Source organism: Nerophis ophidion, linkage group LG01, assembly GCF_033978795.1.
Source record: "Nerophis ophidion isolate RoL-2023_Sa linkage group LG01, RoL_Noph_v1.0, whole genome shotgun sequence".
Lineage (NCBI taxonomy): Eukaryota > Metazoa > Chordata > Actinopteri > Syngnathiformes > Syngnathidae > Nerophis > Nerophis ophidion.
This window is the reverse complement of record NC_084611.1, coordinates 58169395-58192085: the sequence shown is the minus strand read 5'-3', so window position 1 is coordinate 58192085 and position 22691 is coordinate 58169395. Positions and strand designations below refer to the sequence as shown.

At 43.6% G+C, this 22691-nt stretch overlaps 2 protein-coding genes across 2 annotated transcripts in view; both read right to left on the bottom strand.

Annotated features, from left to right (window-relative positions):
- Positions 1-7167, bottom strand: part of LOC133557529 (SWI/SNF-related matrix-associated actin-dependent regulator of chromatin subfamily E member 1-like) — a 67487-nt gene extending 60320 nt beyond the window's left edge. The window contains exon 1 of the mRNA XM_061908065.1: positions 6995-7167. The gene's annotated coding sequence lies outside the window, so the exon portion shown is untranslated. The remainder of the gene's footprint in view (positions 1-6994) is intronic.
- Positions 7168-16384: 9217 nt separating this feature from the next.
- The window catches only part of LOC133557524 (insulin-like growth factor-binding protein 4), a 119748-nt gene continuing 113441 nt past the window's right edge, over positions 16385-22691 (bottom strand). Inside the window, exon 4 of the mRNA XM_061908045.1 lies at positions 16385-20427. Within this exon, the coding sequence (XP_061764029.1) occupies positions 20290-20427 (138 nt within the window). The 3' untranslated portion in view covers positions 16385-20289. The remainder of the gene's footprint in view (positions 20428-22691) is intronic.

The window sequence follows — 22691 nt, the reverse complement described above, 5'->3', positions numbered from 1 at the left end:
CATAATATCATCAAATGGTTCAAAGAATCTGGAGAAATGACTCCACATAAGCAGCATGGCAGGAAAACAACTTTGAATGACCCTGACCTTCAATAACTCAGACAGCACTGTATCAAAAACCGACATCGATCTCTAAAGGATTTCACCACATGGGGTAAAGAACACTTCAGAAAACCACTGTCACTAAATACAGTTAGTCGCTACATCTGTAAGTGCAAGTTAAAGCTCTACTATGCAAAGGGAGAGCCATTTATAAATGATAAAGGGGTTGTACTTGTATAGCGCTTTTCTACCTTCAAGGTACTTAAGGCGCTTTGACACGACTTCCACATTTACCCATTCACACACACATTCACACACTGATGGCGGGAGCTGACATGCAAGGCGCTAATCAGCACCCATCAGGAGCAAGGGTGAAGTGTCTTGCTCAGGACACAACGGACGTGACAAGGTTGGTACTAGGTGGGGATTGAATCAGGGACCCTCGGGTAGAGCACGGCCACTCTGCCCACAGCGCCGCGCCGTCTAAACATCAACAACTACATCCAGAGAAGCCGCTGGCTTCGCTGGACCCGAGATCATCTAAGATGGACTGATGCAAAGTGGAAAAAAGTGGTCTGACGGGTCTACATTTTAAATTGTTTTCGGAAATATTCGACATCGTGTCATCCGGACCAAAGGGGAAGCGAACCATCCAGACTGTTATCGACGCAAAGTTCAAAATCCAGCATCTGTGATGGTATGGGGGTGCATTAGTACCCAAGGCATGTGTAACTTACACATCTGTGACGGCACCATTAATGCTGAAAGGTACATACAGGTTTTGGAACAACATATGCTGCCATCTATGCGCCGTCTTTTTCATGGATGCCCCTGCTTATTTCAGCAAGACAATGCCAAGCCACGTTCAGCTCGTGTTACAACAGCGTGGCTTCGTAAAAAAAGAGTGCGGGTACTTTCCTGGCCCGCCTGCAGTACAGACCTGTCTAGCATCGAAAAAGTAAGTATATTCTCACTAATAACAAGTGCACTTTTCTTGGGAGAAAAAAAAAGTATGAGCCCATTTTGCCCAATATGTTGAAAAACATTCTTAAATTGAATAAATGTTAGTGCCATTATTTTGACATAATGATATGCGCTCGACATTACATTTCTTGAAACCAGCAAACTTACACTAAAATCTAATCTATTGTTCTTGACGGAAAGCCAACAAGGCAACCGCTTGTTACTCTCGGGGTCTCCTAGCCGCTCAGGAAATTTATATGGTCTAAATATGCATTTCTCCATCGATAACATGACATCATCATGCCAAGTGCGTGCTTTTTTTAATTGTAATTTTGAAGAATTTATCTGAATGTGCATGAACTATTTCTGTTCAAAATTGTGAGAAATGTCACGTTAAATGTTTAAATATTAATTGACAGTTTACAGTACTGTGCCAACTGTACTACTTTATGAGTATGTATTTTCTATTGTTTCATTGAAAATAAAACAGCAAAGTCCATTTGGCTGTCATCTGTTTTAATTATGAGACACAATTGTGGGAAAGTCCAAATTTCTTTTTTCATGCTTGAAATAAGAAATGATTACTTTAAAAAAGTAGTTTTATTCGTGTGAGTGTTGATGACACAGCTTTGTAACAATTGATAGTCTAGTTTCAAGCATGTTTTACTCAATACAGGTCATCAAATCTCAGCTACAAGCTGTAATATCTTACTGAGATCATTTAGGACCAAAACCTTTAAAACAAGTAAAACACTCTCACATAAAATCTGCTTAGTGAGAAGAATTATCTTATCCCACAGAAAATAAGCAAAAATCACCCTTATTTGAGATATTGAATCTTACTTAGAATTCAGTTTTTACAGTGTACCTCTTAAGGCCACAGGACAGGTCACACTTCAGCCACTGCTTTACTGTCTGACTGACATCAAAGCATGGATGAATGCTAACTTCCTCAACCTTAATATGAGCAAGACCGAGATCATCTTCTTTGGCGAAACATCTCCAGTCTCAATTGGCAGTGGTCTAGGTCAGTGGTTCTCAAATGGGGTATACGTACCCCTGGAGGTCCTTGAAGGTATGCCAAGGGGTACACGAGATATTTTCAAAATATTCTAAAAATAGCAACATTTCAAAAATCCTTTGTAAATACATTTATTGAATAATACTTCAATAAATCTGGGATCAGTCCCTTAAGGGACTGATCCCAGATGTCCCAAAAAACATATACAAAGAACAACAACAAGACAGTCCAAAAGTGAAGGGATGGCGGAGGTAGGACGCCGGTCTCTACCGAGGATGTCGTTGTGGTTTGTGTTGTGGTTGGTGCAGCCCTTTGATTCACTGATTGATATGGTGGAGGGTCGTTAAGTCCTGTGTCCCCGAATCCACCGAGGACACGACAGGTGGCGGCGGCGGATGGAACGCCGCTGCCGCAGAAGTCTTGGCGGCTGACCTCGTAGAGGCTACATCCGTGGTCGACGAGGAGATGGGTGCGTCCTGTGAGGAGGACGCCCAGGTTACGGCCACATCCGTGGTCGACGAGGAGATGGGTGCGTCCTATGAGGAGGACGCCCAGGGTACGGCCACACCCGTGGCCGACGTGGAGGTGGATGCGTCCCGCGAGGAGGACGCCCAGGGTACGGCCACACCCGAGGCCGACGTGGAGGCGGGCGTGCCGAAGTAGGCCTGCGAGCAGCAGATGAAGGTGCAGGGGCTGCTGCCAAAGCAGGCACTGACGTAGGAGACGGCCGAGGAGCAGATGCAGGTGACGGCCGAGGAGCAGACGCTGGTGCCGGCCGAGGAGTAGACGCTGGTGCCGCGGCCGAGGAGCAGACGCTGATGCCGGTCGAGGAGCAGGTGCCGGCGTGGGCTCCAGCGTTGGAACCAGTGCCAACAGCCTTCCCCTCCACATTAGGTCAGCCCAGAGCCTGGGGGTCTTCAACACCCTTCTTAAGACCTACCTCTTCTCGCTGGCCTTTGACCTGAGCTGAGTCCGCCCACTAGGTCTAGTCCCCCCTCAACCACCTTCGCTTTATTTATTTATTTTTTATTTTTCAATTTGACGCACTTTTATTATGATTATCCAGAGTCGGGACCCAGGATGGACCGCTCGTCCAGAGTCGGGACCCAGGATGGACCGCTTGACTGTGTATCGGCTTGGGACATCCCTGCGCTGCTGATCCGCCTCCGCTTGGGATGATTTCCTGCTGGCTCCGTTGTGGACGGGACTCTCGCTGCTGCATTGGATCCGCTTTGGACTGGACTCTCACGGCTGTGCTGGATCCACTATGGATTGAACTTTCACAGTATCATGTTAGGACCCGCTCGACATCCATTGCTTTCGTCCTCTCCAAGGTTCTCATAGTCATCATTGTCACCGATGTCCCACTGGGTGTGAGTTTTCCTTGCCCTTATGTGGGCCTACCGAGGATGTCATAGTGGTTTGTGTTGTGGTTTGTGCAGCCCTTTGATACACTAGTGATTTAGGGCTATATAAGTAAACATTGATTGATTTATTATTTTTATTTTGAAATGTTTTAACTCTTTATTCGACCCCTTTTACCGTATCGCTTTTGCACTATCTTGTTTAGCTCATTCATTGTTTATGTTCTTGTTTTTTGCTCTATGCTTTTTAACCTGTAAAGCACTTTGGTTCAATTTAAAAACTGCCGTAAATGTGCTATAAAGTTGCCTTGCCAGTAGCAGGCCTGCAGTATTAAACCTAGTCTAAGTGGTAACAGAGAAGAAGTCTAGATAATTAAAATGCACTTAATAACATTTAATTAGGTAGAAATATCAGAAGAGTAACAGAATACTATGATCTTTTGTGAGACGATTTTTCCTTGTTTTGTCGGTTAGACCGGATGTGAAGCCACCAACTGGACGTATGTGATTGGTGTGAGAAAAGACTTGTTTTGACAAAAATCTCCGATACAAGTGACTTTGGATTTTTTCTCTACCGTCTTTGTTTCTGCTGAGCTTGTATTCCATTTTACTAATGCAGTTGAGTAACAATCTATATATTCAGAATCAGAATCAGAAATACTTTATTAATCCCTTAGCGGAAATTGAAGTTTTCAGCACAATCCCATTCAAGATCAGACAAACATTACAGGGAGACAGAACAGGATCGCTGACGGGTAAGACAACCTCCAGCGCCCCTTACAAAAAAAGTGAGATATAGGTAAACAATCATTATTATTATTTTGCAAATAATAATTAAGTTAGAATTTCATGGCTGCAACACGTGCCACAGTAGTTGGGAAAGGGCATGTTCACCACTGTGTTACATCACCGTTTCTTTTAATAACACTCAATAAACTATTGGGAACTGAGGAAACTAATTGTTGAAGCTTTGAAAGTGGAATTCTTTCCCATTCTTGTTTTATGTAGAGCTTCAGTCGTTCAACTGTCCGGGGTCTCCGCTGTCGTATTTTACGCTACATGATGCGCCACACATTTTCTATGGGAGACAGGTCTGGACTGCGAGCGGGCCAGGATATTACCCGCACTCTTTTTTTACGAAGCCACGCTGTTGCAACACGTGTTGAATGTGGTTTCGGCATTGTCTTGCTGAAATAAGCAGGGGTGTCCATGAAAAAGACGGCGTTTAGATGGCAGCATATGTTGTTCCAAAACCTGTATGTACCTTTCAGCATTAATGGTGTCTTCACAGATGTGTAAGTTACCCATGCCTTGGGCACTAATGCACCCCCATACCATCACAGATGCTGGCTTTTGAACTTTGCGTCGATAACAGTCTGGATGATTCGCTTCCCTTTTGGTCCAGTTGACACGATGTCCAATATATCCAAAAACAATTTGAAATGTGGACTCGTCAGACCACAGAACACTTTTCCACTTTGCATGAGTCCATCTTAGATGATCTCGGGTCAAGAGAAGCCAGCGGCGTTTCTGGATGTTGTTGATAAATGGCTTTTGCTTTGCGTAGTAGAGCTTAAACTTGCACTTACAGATGTAGCAACCAATTTTATTTAGTGACAGCAGTTTTCTGAAGTGTTCCTGAGCCCATGTGGTGATATACTTTAGAGATTGATGTCGGTTTTTGAGACAGTGCCGTTTGAGGTATCAAAGGTCACGGTCATTCAATGTTGGTTTGCGGCCATGCCGCTTACGTGGAGTGATTTCTCCGGATTGTCTGAACCTTTTGATGATATTATGGACCGTAGATGTTGAAATCCCCAAATTTCTTGCAATTGCACTTTAAGAAACATTGTTCTTAAACTGTTTGACTATTTGCTTTTGCAGTTGTGGACAAAGGGGTGTACCTCGCCTCGTCCTTTCTTGTGAAAGACTGAACATTTTTTGGGAAGTTGTTTTTATACCCAATCATGGCATCCACCTGTTCCCAATTAACCTGCACACCTGTGTGATGTTCCAGATAAGTGTTTGATGAACATTCCTCAACTTTATCAGTATCTATTGCCACATTTCCCAAATAGTTTGTCACGTGTTGTTGCCATCAAATTCTAAAGTTAATGATTATTTGCAAAGAAAAAACGTTTATCAGTTTGAACATCAAATATCTTGTCTTTGTAGCATATTCAAGTGAATATGGGTTGAAAAGGGTTTGCAAATCATTGCATTCCATTTATATTTACATCCAACACAATTTCCCAACTCAGAAGGAAACAGGGTTTGTACAACAGCAAGTAACCAATAGGTGAGAAAAGCTCAATTTGCCACTTCAACATAAGAATAGCGACTGAACTAATATCTTGTCTTTGTAGCATGTTCAACTGAATATGGGTTGAAAATGATTTGAAAATCATTGTATTCCGTTTATATTTACATCTAACACAATTTACCAATTCATATGGAAACCGGGTTTGTATATATGTGTAAGAGGGAAAGATCAAAAAACACAAGGACATTAAAGACATTAAAAGAGCAGAGCTGATATAACCAGTCACTTCTACATACAGCTATGAATAAAAAGTAAAAGAAACATATACACTGCGGTGGCCTCTGCGGTGTTCCACGCCATCGTTTGCTAGGGTGGATGGAGCATGGCCAGAGACAGGAGCAGACCCAACAAAGCAACCAAGAGAATCGACTCCACTCTCGGCTGTATCCAGTCCGCATGGATGAGCGAGGATACGTCTAAGGAGACTGAGGTGTCCGATACCTGCTCATTCAGCCAAGACGCTGTGAAGTTTGTCCATCCCAGCGCTCAGTACTGCTCCGTAGCCTTGTCTCTTCATCTGCATCTCCTCCAGTCTCTCCAAACAGACACTGGTGTGGCAGAGACCCAGCAGATGGTCTCAATGGCCAAAAGGCTCCCGGCAGGCAGATCCAGAAGTCCACAAAAAAGCACCACATAAGTCACAAAGTGCCACCCCTTGTCACACCGTCCCAAAGGGTCCCGAATAAATTTGTTTTCAACGCACTTAACTGTAATCCAAACACGGATGTGAAGATTCTCCTCACTTCAAGCAGGAATGCGCGGTCAGCATTCACTCCAATTATGTCGTCTCACGGCGAATAAAGGTAAAATGGTCTCGTCTTGTCCGGAGAACAACTTGCCATGGCTTTGGATCTGAAATTTCCATAAGGTCCCCCTTTCTTTGTGCAGTTCTACTAGCTATTTTCAAGCCTTATGGCTTAACAGTAACTGAATACCATTTCAAATTTCCCCTAACTACAGAACGGGCATAGGGTTTAAAACGTTAATCGCGTGTAATGGACCACAGTGGTAGAATATTAAAATCTAATAACATTTTGCTTAAAACAAATATAAATATTAAGAACCCAATGTAGTGAGAGCAACCGTCCCAAAATAAGGAAAGATAATTATACTTGTTTACACTTTATTACAATCGGTCGCTCCCGGGGTCACCGCAGGTCTCTGGGTCCCGATCGCTCCTGCCCACAGAGTCACACAGCCAGCGCACAACACACGAGCCCGCAAGCCCCACAGCCCAAGGCAGTTGAACACCCCCACAGATCCACTATGCACAACACTTACTTCGTAGGCAGAGTTTTTTCTGCCCCTGCGTGTTGTGGGCTTCTTGGGGTTCGCTCTGGTAGCCTGCGGGGTCTGCTGTGTAGTCCTGGGGATTCCTCCCCAGCCTGCGTGCCTCCACCCGGTCGCTCTTGTCAAAGCCTGTTGATCCTTCCGCATGCCTTTACCTGTTCTTGCCTTTTAAATGTGTGCAGTCCTCCTAATGCTCCACAGGTGTGTCTGATTTCAGGTGCCGTTCGATTGGGCAAAGTGACATGTACTGGGTTGTTAGGGGCAACAACCTAAAAGGGGCAATGTCTTAAAATACAAGCAACGTCCACAAGGAGTAAAAAACATGCAATTAAATATACAATCCAATTCCACAAAGTGTAAAAAAATGCAATTAAAATCCACAGCAATAAAAGCACTCTAAGAGAGGCATGGCAATGAAACATAAAACAATAAAATCCCCTACTTGTGTCCCATCACACACACGCGTAAACAAAATGATCGCCATTAAAGGAACTTATAGTTTGACAACCCTAATACACATTTATATGTCCAACAATACAACATAGAAGGAATCAATAAAGTACTATCTATCTATCTATATATGCCTGATTTAGTTTAATTAAAACTAGCCAGAAGAACTATTAATGAAGGATATTACAGCAGCTTATATTATCTTTTACACTCAGAGCAGCCATCTTTGAAAGCCAACTTTCCGAGTAGGAAATCCTACTCCAGGAGCGTTCCAGTTGAAATTTCTCACTAGGAACTCAGAAATTCCGACTTCCCAGTATAAATGGAATGTGTCATTCATGTTCCAGTTAGAATTTCCAGATTCCAAGTATTAATGGAATGCAGAATTCATCTTCATGTCCCCCTAAGAATCGGGTGGTAATGCCATTAAGCCCCTCGGTTTATTTTCTTTTGCTCCAAACAGCTTGTTGGTAGAAGCCAACTTTTGCATAGTGTGATACTGCTGCTGTTGATTCATGCAAAAGACTACCAGGGGGCTAGGTGGATTGTGCCGATATCCATCCATTTCCTACCACTTGTCCCTTTTGGGGTTGCAGAGGGTGCTGGAGCCTATCTCAGCTGCTTTCGGGTGGAAGGTGGGGTACACCCAGTACAAGTCACCACCTCATCACAAGGCCACCACAGATAGACAGACAACATTCACACTCACATTCACACACTAGGGCCCATTTAGTGTTGCCAATCAACCTATACCCAGGTGCGTGTCTTTGGAGGTGGGAGGAAGCCGGAGTACCCGGAGGGAACCCACAAAGTCACGTGTAGAAAAAGCAAACTCCACACAGAAAGATCTTGAGCCTGGGATTGAACTCAGGACTACTCAGGACTTTCGTATTGTGAGGCACATGCACTAACCCCTGTTCCACCATGCTGCCCGCAGCCGATATCATGTCCAGTTAATCAATATTGCAAAATCTAAAAAAATATGAGTATATAATATATAAAATCTCATTATTTTACCCAGCTCTGACCCAACAAACAACTCAACTATTATTTTGGAGTAATGTGTAAAGAAAATGGTTCAGAGAAATGTATTAAGAGTGACATATTATTGTAACATAAATAATATGGGAAAATGTATAGTAGATTTTATTTGTATTTCACTTAACATTTGAACAATACATCTCACTACCCTGAGAGGGACAAGGGGTAGAACATGGATGGATCGATGGATCTCAAAGTAAATACATCATAAAAGCCCTTATTTAAAAGCATCCACCGTGGGGTTCTGAGGTGGTCGGAAAGGGTTTTCCACAGAAGGAGAGCGGCAACTTCAAAAACTTTGTCCCCCATGACCTTGAGCCGTGTCCTTGGCGCGAACAGACTGTGCTGATCACTTGACCAGGTCCGAGCTGAGGTGTGTGGTGTGAGGAGGTTGGGGAAGTAAGTGGGGGCATCACCGTGCAGACTGTGGTGGGTGTGTAGGAGGACCTTGTACTCAATGCGGGTGGTGAAGGGTGCAGAGGATGGGGTTGATGTGCTCATGCTGCCACACCCTCATCAGGACCCTGGCAGTACTGTCCTGGACATACTGCAACTTTTGAAGGCTACTATCAGGGATCCCAATGAGGAGTGTGTTTCAGTAATCCAACCTGGAGGAGACAAAGGCACGGACAAGCTTCTCTGCAGCTGAAAGAGAGAGGGAGGGGCGGAGGGAGAGAGAAGAAAATTAAAGTGAGGTTATGTAGGAAAAACGGAGTTGTTGAGGAGTACCGGTTTGGATGGCTTTTGTTTTTGGGCCGTTCTATTGCAGACATTTTTTACTCATTCAAGCGTTTATCTCCTCCAGACAGGCGCTGAGACATGCAATATTGGAAGAAGGGGACCCCAGAGGGGGGGAAACCTTGTGTGTCGTCAGCAAAGCAGTGGAAATTAATTTCTGTTGACGACACACCCGAGGGGAGGCATGTAGATGGTGAAGACGGTTGGACCGAGCACGGAGCCATGGAGGTTCCCACAGGTGACAGTGTTTAGCATCCACCAGGACCTTGTGCTCGGCCCTGTCAGTAAGGTAGGAGCGGAACCAGTGAAGGACAGTGTTGGAGAGTTCTATTTAAAATCTGAAGACGGTGGAGGAGGATGTTGTGGTCAATGGTGTCGAATGTAGCAGATAGGATAGGATAGGTCTTTATTGTCATTGCACAGGTACATCAAAGCCTTGTTTTCAGCACAAACCCGTTTAAGATTAGACAAACAGTGTACAGGGTTACAGAACAGGAATGCTGATGGGTCGCCACAAGGTGCCCCGTAAAAGATGGGGAAAAAGGTAAAACGCAAGGGAAAGATGAGTAAAAAAATACAATCTAGACTGGGCTCCTAAGGGGGCCCAGTCTGTTGTGGGAATAAAACCTCCATAGCAAAGCACATATACATATTACAACATACATCTTGAGATATCTAGCAACAGAGGGAAGGGAGTGAGGGGTCATGGTGGTAGGCTGCAGCTCTCAAGCGCTGACCATCCTTTCATCACCCCTATGGGATTTTCGTCGAGGGCGTTGGCTTTTTTTGCGGGGGGATATGTATGTATGTGTGTGGCGTATATTTTTGTGGATGCATGTTTGTGTGTAAGCCCGCAATGAGTCTCTGTTCCGCGGCCTTGATGTTGTGCAGTTGCTAGTCCAAAGTCAACAACAAGTGTGTGTCCATGAGAGACAAGAAGGGAGTTTGTTGTGTCTTTGCCGCACTGCCCTTCGGGAGAGTCTCAAAGCCAGAGAAACGATCTAAGTTAGAATGTTTTGTATACGAGTGAAAATAAAATTGGCTTTTCAATATAAATTATCCATGACTGATCTTCAAAATCCTGCGGGGAAGACTGTCCGATGTGATCCAAATCACAAAGTGTCCACAGTTCTTCCCACATCCTCCAATTATTTGTGGCAGCTCTGGGGTACTTTGAAGACTGCCAACAACTTCCAATTTGTGGACAAACCAGAGAAACGCTTACTCCAATCAGCAGATGTCCTGTTGTCATCATTCCGAATAGATAGATGTCTTTACGTCCTCGACTGAAATGGATCGCCAGGCACACGGCACTCCTTCTTCTTCCAAGAGTCTGTCGTGTGTCCATCACAACAAGCAGGTTCCCCGCAACCCAAGATCTTGTCAATTTCGTTGAGACCAGTTACATAGTTCCAGTGTTGATTTGGAGAGCAGTGCAAAATGAGGCAACAAAAAAGTAAAGACAAGACAAAAAAGCAAGCAGGAGAGATAAGGGAGAGGAAAGGCGAGCGTCCACCCTCGATGAGTGCAGAGAGGTCGAGAAAAATGAGGAGCGATGTAGAAGCAGGAGTCAAAGGCCATCAGCAGATCCATAGTGACTCTGATGACAGCTGTTTCTGTGCTGCGGGAGAGGCGAAAACCGGATTGGAATTTTTCATAAAGGTGATTTGGATTTGAGGTGGTTGTGAAGCTGGATGGAAACAACTTTTTCTAGGGTTTTGGAAATGAATAGAAGATTTGAAAAGGGTCGGTAATTTGACAAAGGGATTGGGTCTTAGGTTGCAGTTTTAAGGGAGGGAGAAACATTGTGCTGTTTGGAGAGAAAGATTAATTATTTTTGTATGAGAGGGGTAATGGAAAGGTTGTGTGTTTTGAGCAGAGGAGAAGGGAGGGGGATCAATGGAGCATGTGGATGGTTTGGCTCTTCAGATGATCTACTCGACCTCCTGCTGTATGGCTACGTTGTAGGGATGAAATGTGAGAAATGTTGTGACTTTCAGCACACAACATTTCTCACATTTCATCCCTACAACGCAGCAGGAGGTCGAGTACATCATCTGACGAGCCAAATGATGCACATGCTTCATTGATCCCCCTCCCTTCTCCTCAGCTCAAAACACACAACCTTTCCGTTACCATTCCATTGCTGGGATGTCTTGAATGTGACTATGCATTTGTATGATAAATGAGCGGATATTGTCAGTTTTGGAGGTGAAAAATTCAAGGAACTTGTTGCAATTATTGTCCGTATGAGTGTAGTATCGGGCGATCTGAGGTTTGAGAATTTGACTTACTTTAGAGAAGAGCTGCTTGGAGTTACCTGGGTTATTGTTGATGATTGTGGAATAGTGTTGTGACCTGAACACAGAAAGGGCTTTTACGTAAGTCCTATGAGGTCGTCCTTAGGCCAATTTATGCACATTCAGGCCTGATCTTACGCTGGCTCGCTCCAGGACACGGCCTGACCTTTTCATTTGCCTTAGTTCCCTTGTGTACCATGGGGCAGTTTGGGAGAAGGAGGTTGTCCATTTTCTCAATGGTGCATTGAAGTCCATGATGAAGAATAGACTTTTATTGTAAAAATCCACAAAATTGGAGGCTGTAGATGGAAGAAGAAACTGGAGATGATGACTGAAAGAGCCAGAATACATTTTATTTAGTTTCCTGTCCTTTGTGGAGGGGGGGGGGGTCACAAGTCCGGTGACGATGGATGAAGTGCTGGCTGTCCTGAGTCGGGACCCGGGTGTGGACCGCTTGCGTGTGGAATGGTTGGGGACATCTCTGCGCTGCTGACCCGTCTCTGCTAGGCATGGTTTCCCGCTGGCCCCACCATGGACTGGACTCTCACTTTTATGTTAGATCCACGATGGACTGGACTTTCACAATTTTACGTTGGACCCTCTCGACGTCCATTGCATCCGGTCTCCCCTGGGTGGGGGGAGAGGGGGGTTGGTCACCCACATCTGCGATCCTCTCAAAAGTTTCTCATAGTCATTCTTATTGATGTCCCATTGGCTTGTGAGTTGTTCCTTGCCCTTTTGTGGGCTCTGAACCGACAATGTCGTTGTGGCTTTTGCAGCCCTTTGAGACACTTGTAATTTTGGGCTACATAAATAAACATCGATGGATTGATTGAATTGCCTGATGGTCAGATACACCAGTGTCATATACGTAGCGCTCAGTGACTGTAAGGGAGTCGGTAATAACTAGGTCCAGGGTATGGCCTTTATTGTAGGTAGAGAGATTGACACGTTGGGTGAGGTTGAGGCAGTCGAATTCTTCTTTAAATTCTGTGGCTAGTCGATTGGAGGGAGAGACTATATAAATAGGAAAATCACCAATAACCAAAATGTTTTTGTAGGATTAAATGGTGATATTGTGTATATCTGTAATAAATGTTGGTTGGGGTTTTGGAGGACGGTAAATAATAGCTATTGTTACATTAAGATGGTGTTTGTTTGTACGGGCTTTGCTCAGGAAGTTATACCCAGGTAAGCAAGCCTCTTTTATTGCATGGCACAGGTGTTGCGCGACGGGATGTTCAGCTGACCACAGGGATGTTATGGAGCTGTGGTCGCCAGGTAAGGACAGATTAAACCTGCATCTAGACCCCCGATAGATGTAACAGGGCCAACGAGGGAGTTTGAGGTGTCCGTGTGGCTTTTTGCTGGTGTGGTGACGCTGTAGTTTTATTAAACTGCTGAACATGCCGGTGCTCCAGCTGCCTGTGTTAGCTAATGCTAGCATTAGCCAGGTTACTTGCCACCAACAAAAGTGGATGACGGTCAGACTAGCCGAGATGATTGACAAGAGAAGAGGAGATGGCAGTCCGCGTGTAGGCTTTCGTTTGATGACAAGATACATCCAAGAACTGAATGGCTTTTGCTTTGCCTGGAACCCCAACTGAATGGCTTTTGCTTCGTCCGGAACCCCAAGCTGCTGTTAGCAGTTTCGCGGGGGTGAGTGCGGCTTGCTGTTGGACAACACACTCAAAAAAGTACCGTAAAAAGCATATTAGCTTAAAAAAGCCATAAAAAACACACACTTAGAACAGTCAACGCCAGCGTGTTCTCAGTTTATGCGTATCACACCAATTTCTACAGTATTATTGCACCAAAACAAACTCACCTTAATGCAGAATCTGTGGGTCCCGCCTTGTTTCCCTGAAACTCATTTCGCTATCTTACCATAACCTTGTAAGATAGAATGTGGCCGTTCCATGGTTGCCCGCCTCGCCATCTGACTCTTCCTCGCTGTTTGCGAGGACATATGGCCAGGCGACCCACCGTCTGGTAATAATAAATAATAATAATGGATTAGATTTCATATCGCGCTTTTCTATTATTATATACTCAAAGCGCTCACAGAGAAGTGGGAACCCACCATTCATTCACACCTGGTGGTGGTAAGCTACATTTGTAGCCACATCTGCCCTGGGGTAGACCATACTTGCCTTTAGACTTCAGAATTTCAAGTATTTTGTTATAAATGATATATATATATATAAATAATCAGTTCATGAATGAGTATATCCGTTTGGTCACCGTATTCAATGGAGAAGTCTGATCTACAAAATTTGCAGGCAGCATACCCCTTCCCCTTCGAGCTGTCCTGGATGAACTGAAATTATTTTTTCCAATAATTTTGGAACTTACATTCATACTTCTTCTTCTTACTCGTTGTCGCCATGTCTCTTCTTTGTTCTTCTGCTTCGTCTCTGTTATGTTTTTGGACATTACTACTTGCCGTAGTTTTGAAACAATGCATAATGGGAATCCAGATGTTGTGTGTCAGTGTATTAATGTGCCGGCTGGATTAAACAGACAGAGAAATAGCTCCGTTCCTGCCTACTTTATGTGTTATAGATACACCGATGGATAATAGAGACATACATAATAGTCTCCTTTACAGGTGAGAGAGGACGCTAAAGGTAGTGCCTTTAAGGCAAGCCCCCAATATTGTTGTCCGGGTGGAAATCGTAAGAAATTCCGGAGAATGGTTGCCCCAGGAGATTTTTGGGAGGGGTACTGAAATTCCGAAGTCTCCCGGGAAAACCGGGAGGGTTGGCAAGTATGGGGTAGACTGATGGAAGGGAGCCTGCCAGTTTGCGCCTACGGCCCCTCAGACCACCACCATCATTCATTCATCATTCATTAACCAGTGTGAGCGCCACCGGGGGCAAGGTTGATGTGTCCTGCCCAAGGACACAATGGAAGCGATTAGGATGTCAAGAGGCGGGGAACGAACCTGCAACCCTCAGGTTTCTAGCACGCCCGCTCTACCAATTACGCCGTACCGCCTTGTCCTTCCCCCGCCCTTCCATGACTTTAGATTTTTTTTTCTTGTAGTTTCCTAGAACGTCTGGTATCCGTTTTGTGGGGGTGGGGGGTATTCTGTTACGACTGGTTGCACCGGTTTGTGCCTTTATGTCGGGTTTTTTTTTGTTGCCACCTTGATCTTCTGCATCTTGGGAACACGCCACTAATCGCCATCCTGCGACCAGAGCGTCACAAACCGTGTGCCATCATGGAGGAGGCTCAATCGATGAGATGCATGGGCGGAAGTGGAGATTCTTTCACAATATGGTCCTCGTACATGGATGTAATTTCAAATAAAAGCTTAAAATCCAATAACAAAGTAATAATAACAACATCGCCTGGACATCGGGGGCTGTACTTCTGGATTGGCAGACCAGGGTGGTGGTTCCTCTCTTTAAGAAGGGGAACCGGAAGGTGTGTTCCAACTATCGTGGGATCATACTCCTCAGCCCTTCCGGTAAGGTCTATTCAGGTATACTGGAGAGGAGGCTACGCCTGTATGATCAGTGTCAGAGCTTGGTCCGCATTACCGGCAGTAAGGCGGACCCGTTTCCAGTGAGGGTTGGACTCCGCCAAGACTGTCCTTTGTCACAGATTCTGTTCATAATTTTTATGGACAGAATTTCTCTGCACAGTCAAGGCGTTGAGGGGATCAGGTTTGGTGGCTGCAGGATTTGGTCTCCACTTTTTGCAGATGATGTAGTGGAGAAGCCTGATGGCTTCATCTGGCCAAGATCTTCAGCTCTCACTGGATCGGTTCACAGCCGAGTGTGAAGCGACTGGGATAAGAATCAGCACCTCCAAGTCCGAATCCATGCTCCTCGCCCGTAAAAGGGTGGAGAGCCATCTCTGGGTTGGGGAGGAGATTTTGCCCCAAGTGCAGGAGTTCAAGTACCTAGGAGTCTTGTTCACGAGTGTGGGAAGAGTGGATCGGGAGATCAACAGGCGGATCGGTGCGGCGTCTTCAGTAATGTCGACGCTGTATCAATCCGTTGTGGTTAAGAAGGAGCTGAGCCGGAAGACAAAGCTCTCAATTTACTGGTCGATCCACGTTCCCATCCTCACCCATGGTCATGAACTTTGGGGTATGAGCGAAAAGACAAGATCACGGGTACAGGCGGCCGAAATAAGCTTCCTCCGCTGGGTGGCGGGACTCTGCCTTTCAGATAGGGTAAGAAGCTATGTCATCCGGGAGAAGCTCAAAGTAAATACGCTGCTCCTCCACATCGAGAGGAGCCAGATGAGGTGATTCGGGCATCTGGTCAGGATGCCACCCGAACGCCTCCTTAGGTAGGTGTTTAGGGCAAGTCCGACCGGTAGAAGGCCACGGGGAAGACCCAGGACACGTTGGGAAGACTATGTCTCCCGGCTGGCCTGGGAAGGCCTTGGGATCCCCCGGGAAGAGCTAGACGAAGTGGCTGGGGAGAGGGAATGCTGGGCTTCCCTACTTAGGCTGCTGCCCCCGCGACCCGACCTCGTATGAGCGGAAGAAGATGGATGGATGGATGGATGGATGCTTTTGTTCGCATTATTTCAGGATTCTAAGAACATTATTGTCATATTGAGTAAAAATCAACTTTTTGCATTTGCAAGAAGTAGATTTTGTGCAAATGGGGAGCAGGAGCTGGATGAAATGGCTGGGGAGAGGGAAGTCTGGGCTTCTCTGCTTAGCCTCCTGCCCCCGCAACCCGACCTCAGATAAGCGGAAGAAGATGTATGGATGAATGGATGGATGGATGAATGGATGGATGGATGGATGGATGGATGGATGGATGGATGGATGGATATCAACAACAGCAGCAATGCCATTTCAAAAAGGCAATGACAACAGCAATTTCGTTTCTAAAAGGTTTTTATTAATGCATTACAATGCTTACATTTTTATTAAATAAACCATGTAACTAATCATTTCATTGGATGCAAATCTCGCTCTCAGTTCATTAATCATTTCAGTGTTAGAATATAAATGTCCTGGACAAAACACACAAGCTCTCTGTTCAGCCCCCCTGGGTGACTTCTATGCATGCAAAACATGTCTGACACTAATCTACACATTCTATAGTCAAGTTGTTACAGTTCAGTACTACGACGAGACAAACTAGAGCCAAGTCAACTCAACGCCGACAAAACTTGTTAGTTTTCCGAAAGACAGCGGTCATTTGACTCAAAAATGTGTTTGACAAGCCATGGAATAATAGGCCATCGTTGTCCAAGAACGTTGGTATGGACATCCTCACAGTCTTTGTCTTTGGAAAATCTGACTTTTTATAATATAATACAGTGGTACCTCATTTTTTTTTTGATTGATTGATTGAAACTTTAATTAGTAGACTGCACAGTACAGTACATATTCCGTACAATTGACCACTAAATGGTAACACCCGGATATGGTTTTCAACTTGTTTAAGTCGGGGTCCACGTTAATCAATTCATGGTAAAGTGAGTGAGTAACTCTTTCCAAAAGGTCAGATTAAAACCAAATTATATGAATAAGTAATACCCAAAAATATCAACATAGAACACATTTTATGGAAAATAATTATAGTTTTGTATCCACAACACAATGTGAAATATTTATAAATGACAAAAAAAATGTAAATTTTACCTTGATCCAAGACTCTTGGCTACAAAATCCCTACCTGAATTTAGTAGGGTTTTTATCAAAGTGCTGACACTCGCGACTTTCTTTGGTACCGCGTTGGGTTCTTTGGCAGTTGTACTCAAAAATCAAAAAGGCACCAATGCGTGAGGGTTTTTTTGGTTGGGGAACTCGATTCCGCAGAATTCTACACATGCAAACGGACTAGCTTGCTGTGCATAATGTTTGATTACTGAGACCGTGAACGTTTTGGCAAACATGTCAACAAAGGTACCACTGTACAATATTACTGAACTGTTTTACATAATTTCGGTCGCACTGTCAGTGTCTTAGTGTGCCCCACTTTTGACAAGAAAACAAAAAGTATTTTACTTAATGAGTGCATGCAATTTTTTACAACTGAGATATTCTGACTTGTGCTTGTCAGCTTTTCAGGTCTTGTTTTTTGGCAATATCAACTAGGGCAGAGCGATATATCGACATACTCGATATATCACGGGTTTCTCTCTCTGCGATATAGAAAATGACGATATCGTGATATTCGAGTAGACGTTCTCATGCAGTTGCTTTCAGCTACTGGCATTACACGACAGGCTTTTATCACTCTTTGTTGTCTCTCTTTCTCACAGACCGCAAGAGCACCTTTTTACATACGTCACATACGTATACGCCCTCGCGGAGCAGAGAGGTAGCAATATGGGTAAAGTTAGCTGTGATGCTAGCGGAACCGTGCGAGTGGTAATACGAGAGAAAGAAGGTGCGAATCTGGTAACAAATGTAGGAAGAATTCATTCCCAAGAAAAACAGCAGGGAGTCCATCATCTGGCGGTGGTTTGGCTTCAAGTGGGAATATGTCGAACAGACAACCGTAATTTGTCAAATGTGGGGCTAAAGCGTTGCTACAAAAAGTAGCATTACTGCTAATATGTAGCGTCATTTGAAAAGTCACCTGCGAGAGAATGAAGAGTGATTACTCCGCATATCAACATCTCCGTTCGGTGCAACACCATCAAAATGGCCGAGGCAAACATTTCCAGATCAACACCGTATGAAAAAAAATAGTCAACAAAAAAGGAGATAATGTCCGCAGTAAACTACCACATTGTAGAGGACGAACACTATGTGATTTCCTATTATGCATCTCATCTTTATTTGACAGTTATTGAAATATCTTGTGTGACATCATGCACAGAAGTGCACTTTATTTGTTTTAAACTATTTTAGTGGGGTTCTGTACAAAAAGTGCACTTTAATTTAGTGTTGTTTTGATACGTCATCTTAGTGACATTATGCACAAAAGTGCACTAATAGCTTGTTTTAAAATGTCTCTGACAATCTTGTACTTTCTGTTTTGGAAATTACATGAATGTTTGTGCCACTGCTTAATAACTGTTTAATGAATACAGTTTTGGCCAATTGACTTAGTTATGATTTCCCTCTCTGCATGACAGTTTAAAATGAGCATATATTATTGCAGTATGAAGAAGAATGTTTTAATGTAGACACATAGAATCATCATACTTGTGTGATTATATGCATCAAGTGTTCATTCAAGACTAAGGCAAAATATGGAGATATATATCGTGTTTCGAGACATGGCCTAAAAAATATAGAGATTTTTAAAAAAGGCCGTATCGCCTAGCCCACTTCATTTTAAAACACTGAAAACATCAAATTGATAGACAAGTTCCAAGCATTTCTTAGGCACTGTTTTTTTTTTTTATGTATTGTGATGCTGGGTTTTGTGACGTGGGTGTAGATACATTCACTCATTTTATTTAACGTTTGTGCAAGGCAAATTTGACTCTTTAGGTTTGATCTACCAATATCCGAATACCATGCGCTAAACAACGTGTGCGAACAATAAAAGTACATGTACCATTAGTGGGCGTGTTGCGTGTGATGTACTAAGACTGCGTATGCAATTGATAACTGATGTGGAGCACCTTATTTAAATGTGTCTTTAGCTTGTACTAATGGCTTGATAATAATCTTTGTGATTAACACACGTTCTCATATCTTTTTGACAAGGGTTGTGAACTGTAAGTAGGTTCAATATATAATTATTGAATATGATTCAAATCAAGAGTTAAGATGAGTAATTCAGTGCTAATATTTGAGCAATGGTGGTGGAAAAGTTGGGGCCCAGGGTCAAGTAGGTTAAGAACCCCTGCTGCAAAGAATGCTGGCTATATTGACCTATATCGGTATTAGCATTTTTGTTGTACAAAATGTATCAAACATACCCCCCCTGCACACACACACACACACACACACACACACACACACACACACACACACACACACAAACACACGCACACACACACACGCACACACACACACACGCACACATACCTATTGTAAGGCTATTATATATTTTTTACCACACTCGCCTATGAAATACTCAGCCAGAGTGGTGTGCAAAGCTTATGTACAATGTTGCAAATAGGCGCTCATGTCATTTATTTAAAAAAAAACATGAGCTAGCTGAATTTACCAGTATTTTTTTTTTTTTTTTTTTTTTTTTTTTTTAGCCCAGTATTCCAAGTCCTTTGGGACTAATGTGTTGGAGAGACAAGTCCTTGGCAAATAGAGGGGTTTGAAGATCTATCACTCGGTAATAAAACATTTTCTGGGCTTTGCTTAAGACCGTTGCCTCGCTGTTGTAAAATTTTAATCATCTGGTTGTGGAAGAAGAGTTTGGCTCTACTTTTTTGTTTTTCCTCTTCATATTTTCAACGCTGGTTAAAACTGGACTACACTTTTTATTTGTTTTATTTTTTTTACTTTGAATTCTACTGTTGGATTCTAGACATTCATTTACATGATACTACAGGAAATACAAAGGTTTCTCGTCAGCATATTTTTACTGCTTTATAGTGTATGTCCACGGCCGTCCTGGGTGTGAGCGCCCCCGTGGTAGAAACCATACCTCAAAAGACATACGTAGAGAAAGAAAACGACAAAATAACTAATTTCATATTCAAACTTCTTCCCTTTTGTTGTACAAGCTCAAGTACCTTTGGCCCCGAATGAAGTGACTGTGGGGGAGAGAGGGGGGGGTTCCACGTTTTAGATCAGCTCATAAGCCCCTATGGAACTAAGCTGCTCCGTACCCTCAACACAAAACCCCTTCGTTTTCAATCTCTCAGCATTGCAGTCATTAACTGGTGGCAGTCTAGTTCCCCTCGCTGTTCCAGAGGGCCTGGAAGTCTCAAGCCGGTCTTCTGGTCCACACACCAACACTTTCCCCGCTGGCCGTCACGTGCAGGATGGCACTGTTGGCAGAAGGGATAACCATTTTAATTCACAACGGTCTGTAGTTTGTGGCTTCTGCGCTACTTTTTGGAATGTTTTTTTCAGGAACTTCTGAAACGGTCTTATGGCCCTCTGCCACATGTGCAGGGATGATTTCTAATGACCGTAAATCTTGAACCATACAAAGTATTTCAATGGTTGGAATCTGTGGTTTTGTATGATATACTAGTTACCAGTGTTGGGACTAAGTAATGCGTTACTGCAGACCTGGGCAAATTAAGTTGCAGGGGCCACATGGCTTTTCAATCTGGCCCGCCGGACATTCCCAAATATTTTTTTTAGATCTTTAAGATAGAAAGTGTAGCTGCCATTATGATGTGCTGTCATGTTTTCTAATGACCGTAATTTTTCAACTATACAAAGTATTTTAATGGTTGGAATCTGCGTTTATGGACAATACACCAGTTACTATGGTCATCTAATTAATTTCTATGGTAATCTAATTAGTTACTATGGTCATCTAATTAGTTGCTATGGTAATCTACGTCACAGCAGCTCAGATGAGGCACCAAGCGGTGTGGGTGGGAAGTGTTTCCACAGACGCGGAAAGAGATTTTCACAACAAAAAGTTCTACAGTTTAGTGATATATTGAATAGTGAAGTGAAGTGAAGTGAATTATATTTATATAGCGCTTTTCTCAAGTGACTCTAAGCGCTTTACATTGTGAAACCCAATATCTAAGTTACATTTAAAACCAGTGTGGGTGGCACTGGGAGCAGGTGGGTAAAGTGTCTTGCCCAAGGACACAACGGCAGTGACTAGGATGGTGCAAGCGGGGATCGAACCTGCAACCCTCAAGTTGCTGGCACGGCCACTCTACCAACCGAGCTATACCGCCCCGAATAGAATAGAAAGTACTTTATTGATCCCTGGGGGGAAATTCAGCAAATATTATATATATCCTGCGATGAGGTGGCGACTTGTCCAGGGTGTACGCCGCCTTCCGCCTGATTGTGGCTGAGATTGGCAGCAGTGCCCCCCGCACCCTCAAAAGGGAATAAGCGGTAGAAAATGGATGGATGGATCATATATATCAGATTGTAGGTGGGTTTATTTGTACCCTTCACTTTCATATTTCACTGTTTGTTTCATTTTTGTTGCGTTTCACTTGATTTTAGAATATGTTGATCGACATTCATATTTTGCCAATATTCAGTGTTTTATCGTTCATAGGAAAATGTAAGATTCCATTGCGTTTTTTAAGGCGGTCTGTCATAACGTTTTTAGCATTAAATCCGACATTATTGTGAGGTTTTGTATTAGTGTTCCTAAAAATAGATATACCGGCCCCTAGACACATTTTTTTTCTAAATGTGGCCCCCGAGTCAAAATAATTGCCCAGGCCTGCGTTACTCAAACGCCGTTGTTTTCGGCGGTAACTAGTGGTCTAAGGGATACTTGCCAACCTTGAGACCTCCGAATTCAGGAGATTGGGGGATGGGCGGGTCAGGGCGGGCCGGCGGCGGGGTTAAGGGGGGAGGAGTATATTTATAGCTAGAATTCACAGAAGTATTTCTTTTATTTATATAGACAAACCCCGTTTCCATATGAGTTGGGAAATTGTGTTAGATGTAAATACAAACGGAATACAATGATTTGCAAATCCTTTTCAACCCATATTCAGTTGAATGCACTACAAAGACAAGATATTTGGTGTTCAAACTCATAAACTTTATTTTTCTTTTCAAATAATAATTAACTTAGAATTTCATGGCTGCAACACGTGACAAAGTAGTTGGGAAAGGGCATGTTCACCACTGTGTTATATCACCTTTTCTTTTAACAACACTCAATAAACGTTTGGGAACTGAGGAAACTAATTGTTGAAGCTTTGAAAGTGGAATTCTTTCCCATTCTTGTTTTATGTAGAGCTTCAGTCGTTCAAGAGTCCGGGGTCTCCACTGTCGTATTTTACGCTTCATAATAAGCCACACATTTTCGATAAGAGACAGGTCTGGACTGCAGGCGGGCCAGGAAAGTACCTGCACTCTTTTTTCTACAAAGCTACGCTGTTGTAACACTTGTCCTGCTGAAATAAGCAGAGGCGTCCATGATAACGTTGCTTGGATGACAACATATGCTGCTCCAAAGCACCCCCATACCATCACAGATGCTGGCTTTTGAAATATGGGCCTATAACAATCCGAATGGTTATGTTCCTATTTGTTCTGGAGGACACCACGTCCTCTGTTTCCAAATATAATTCGAAATTTGGACTCGTCA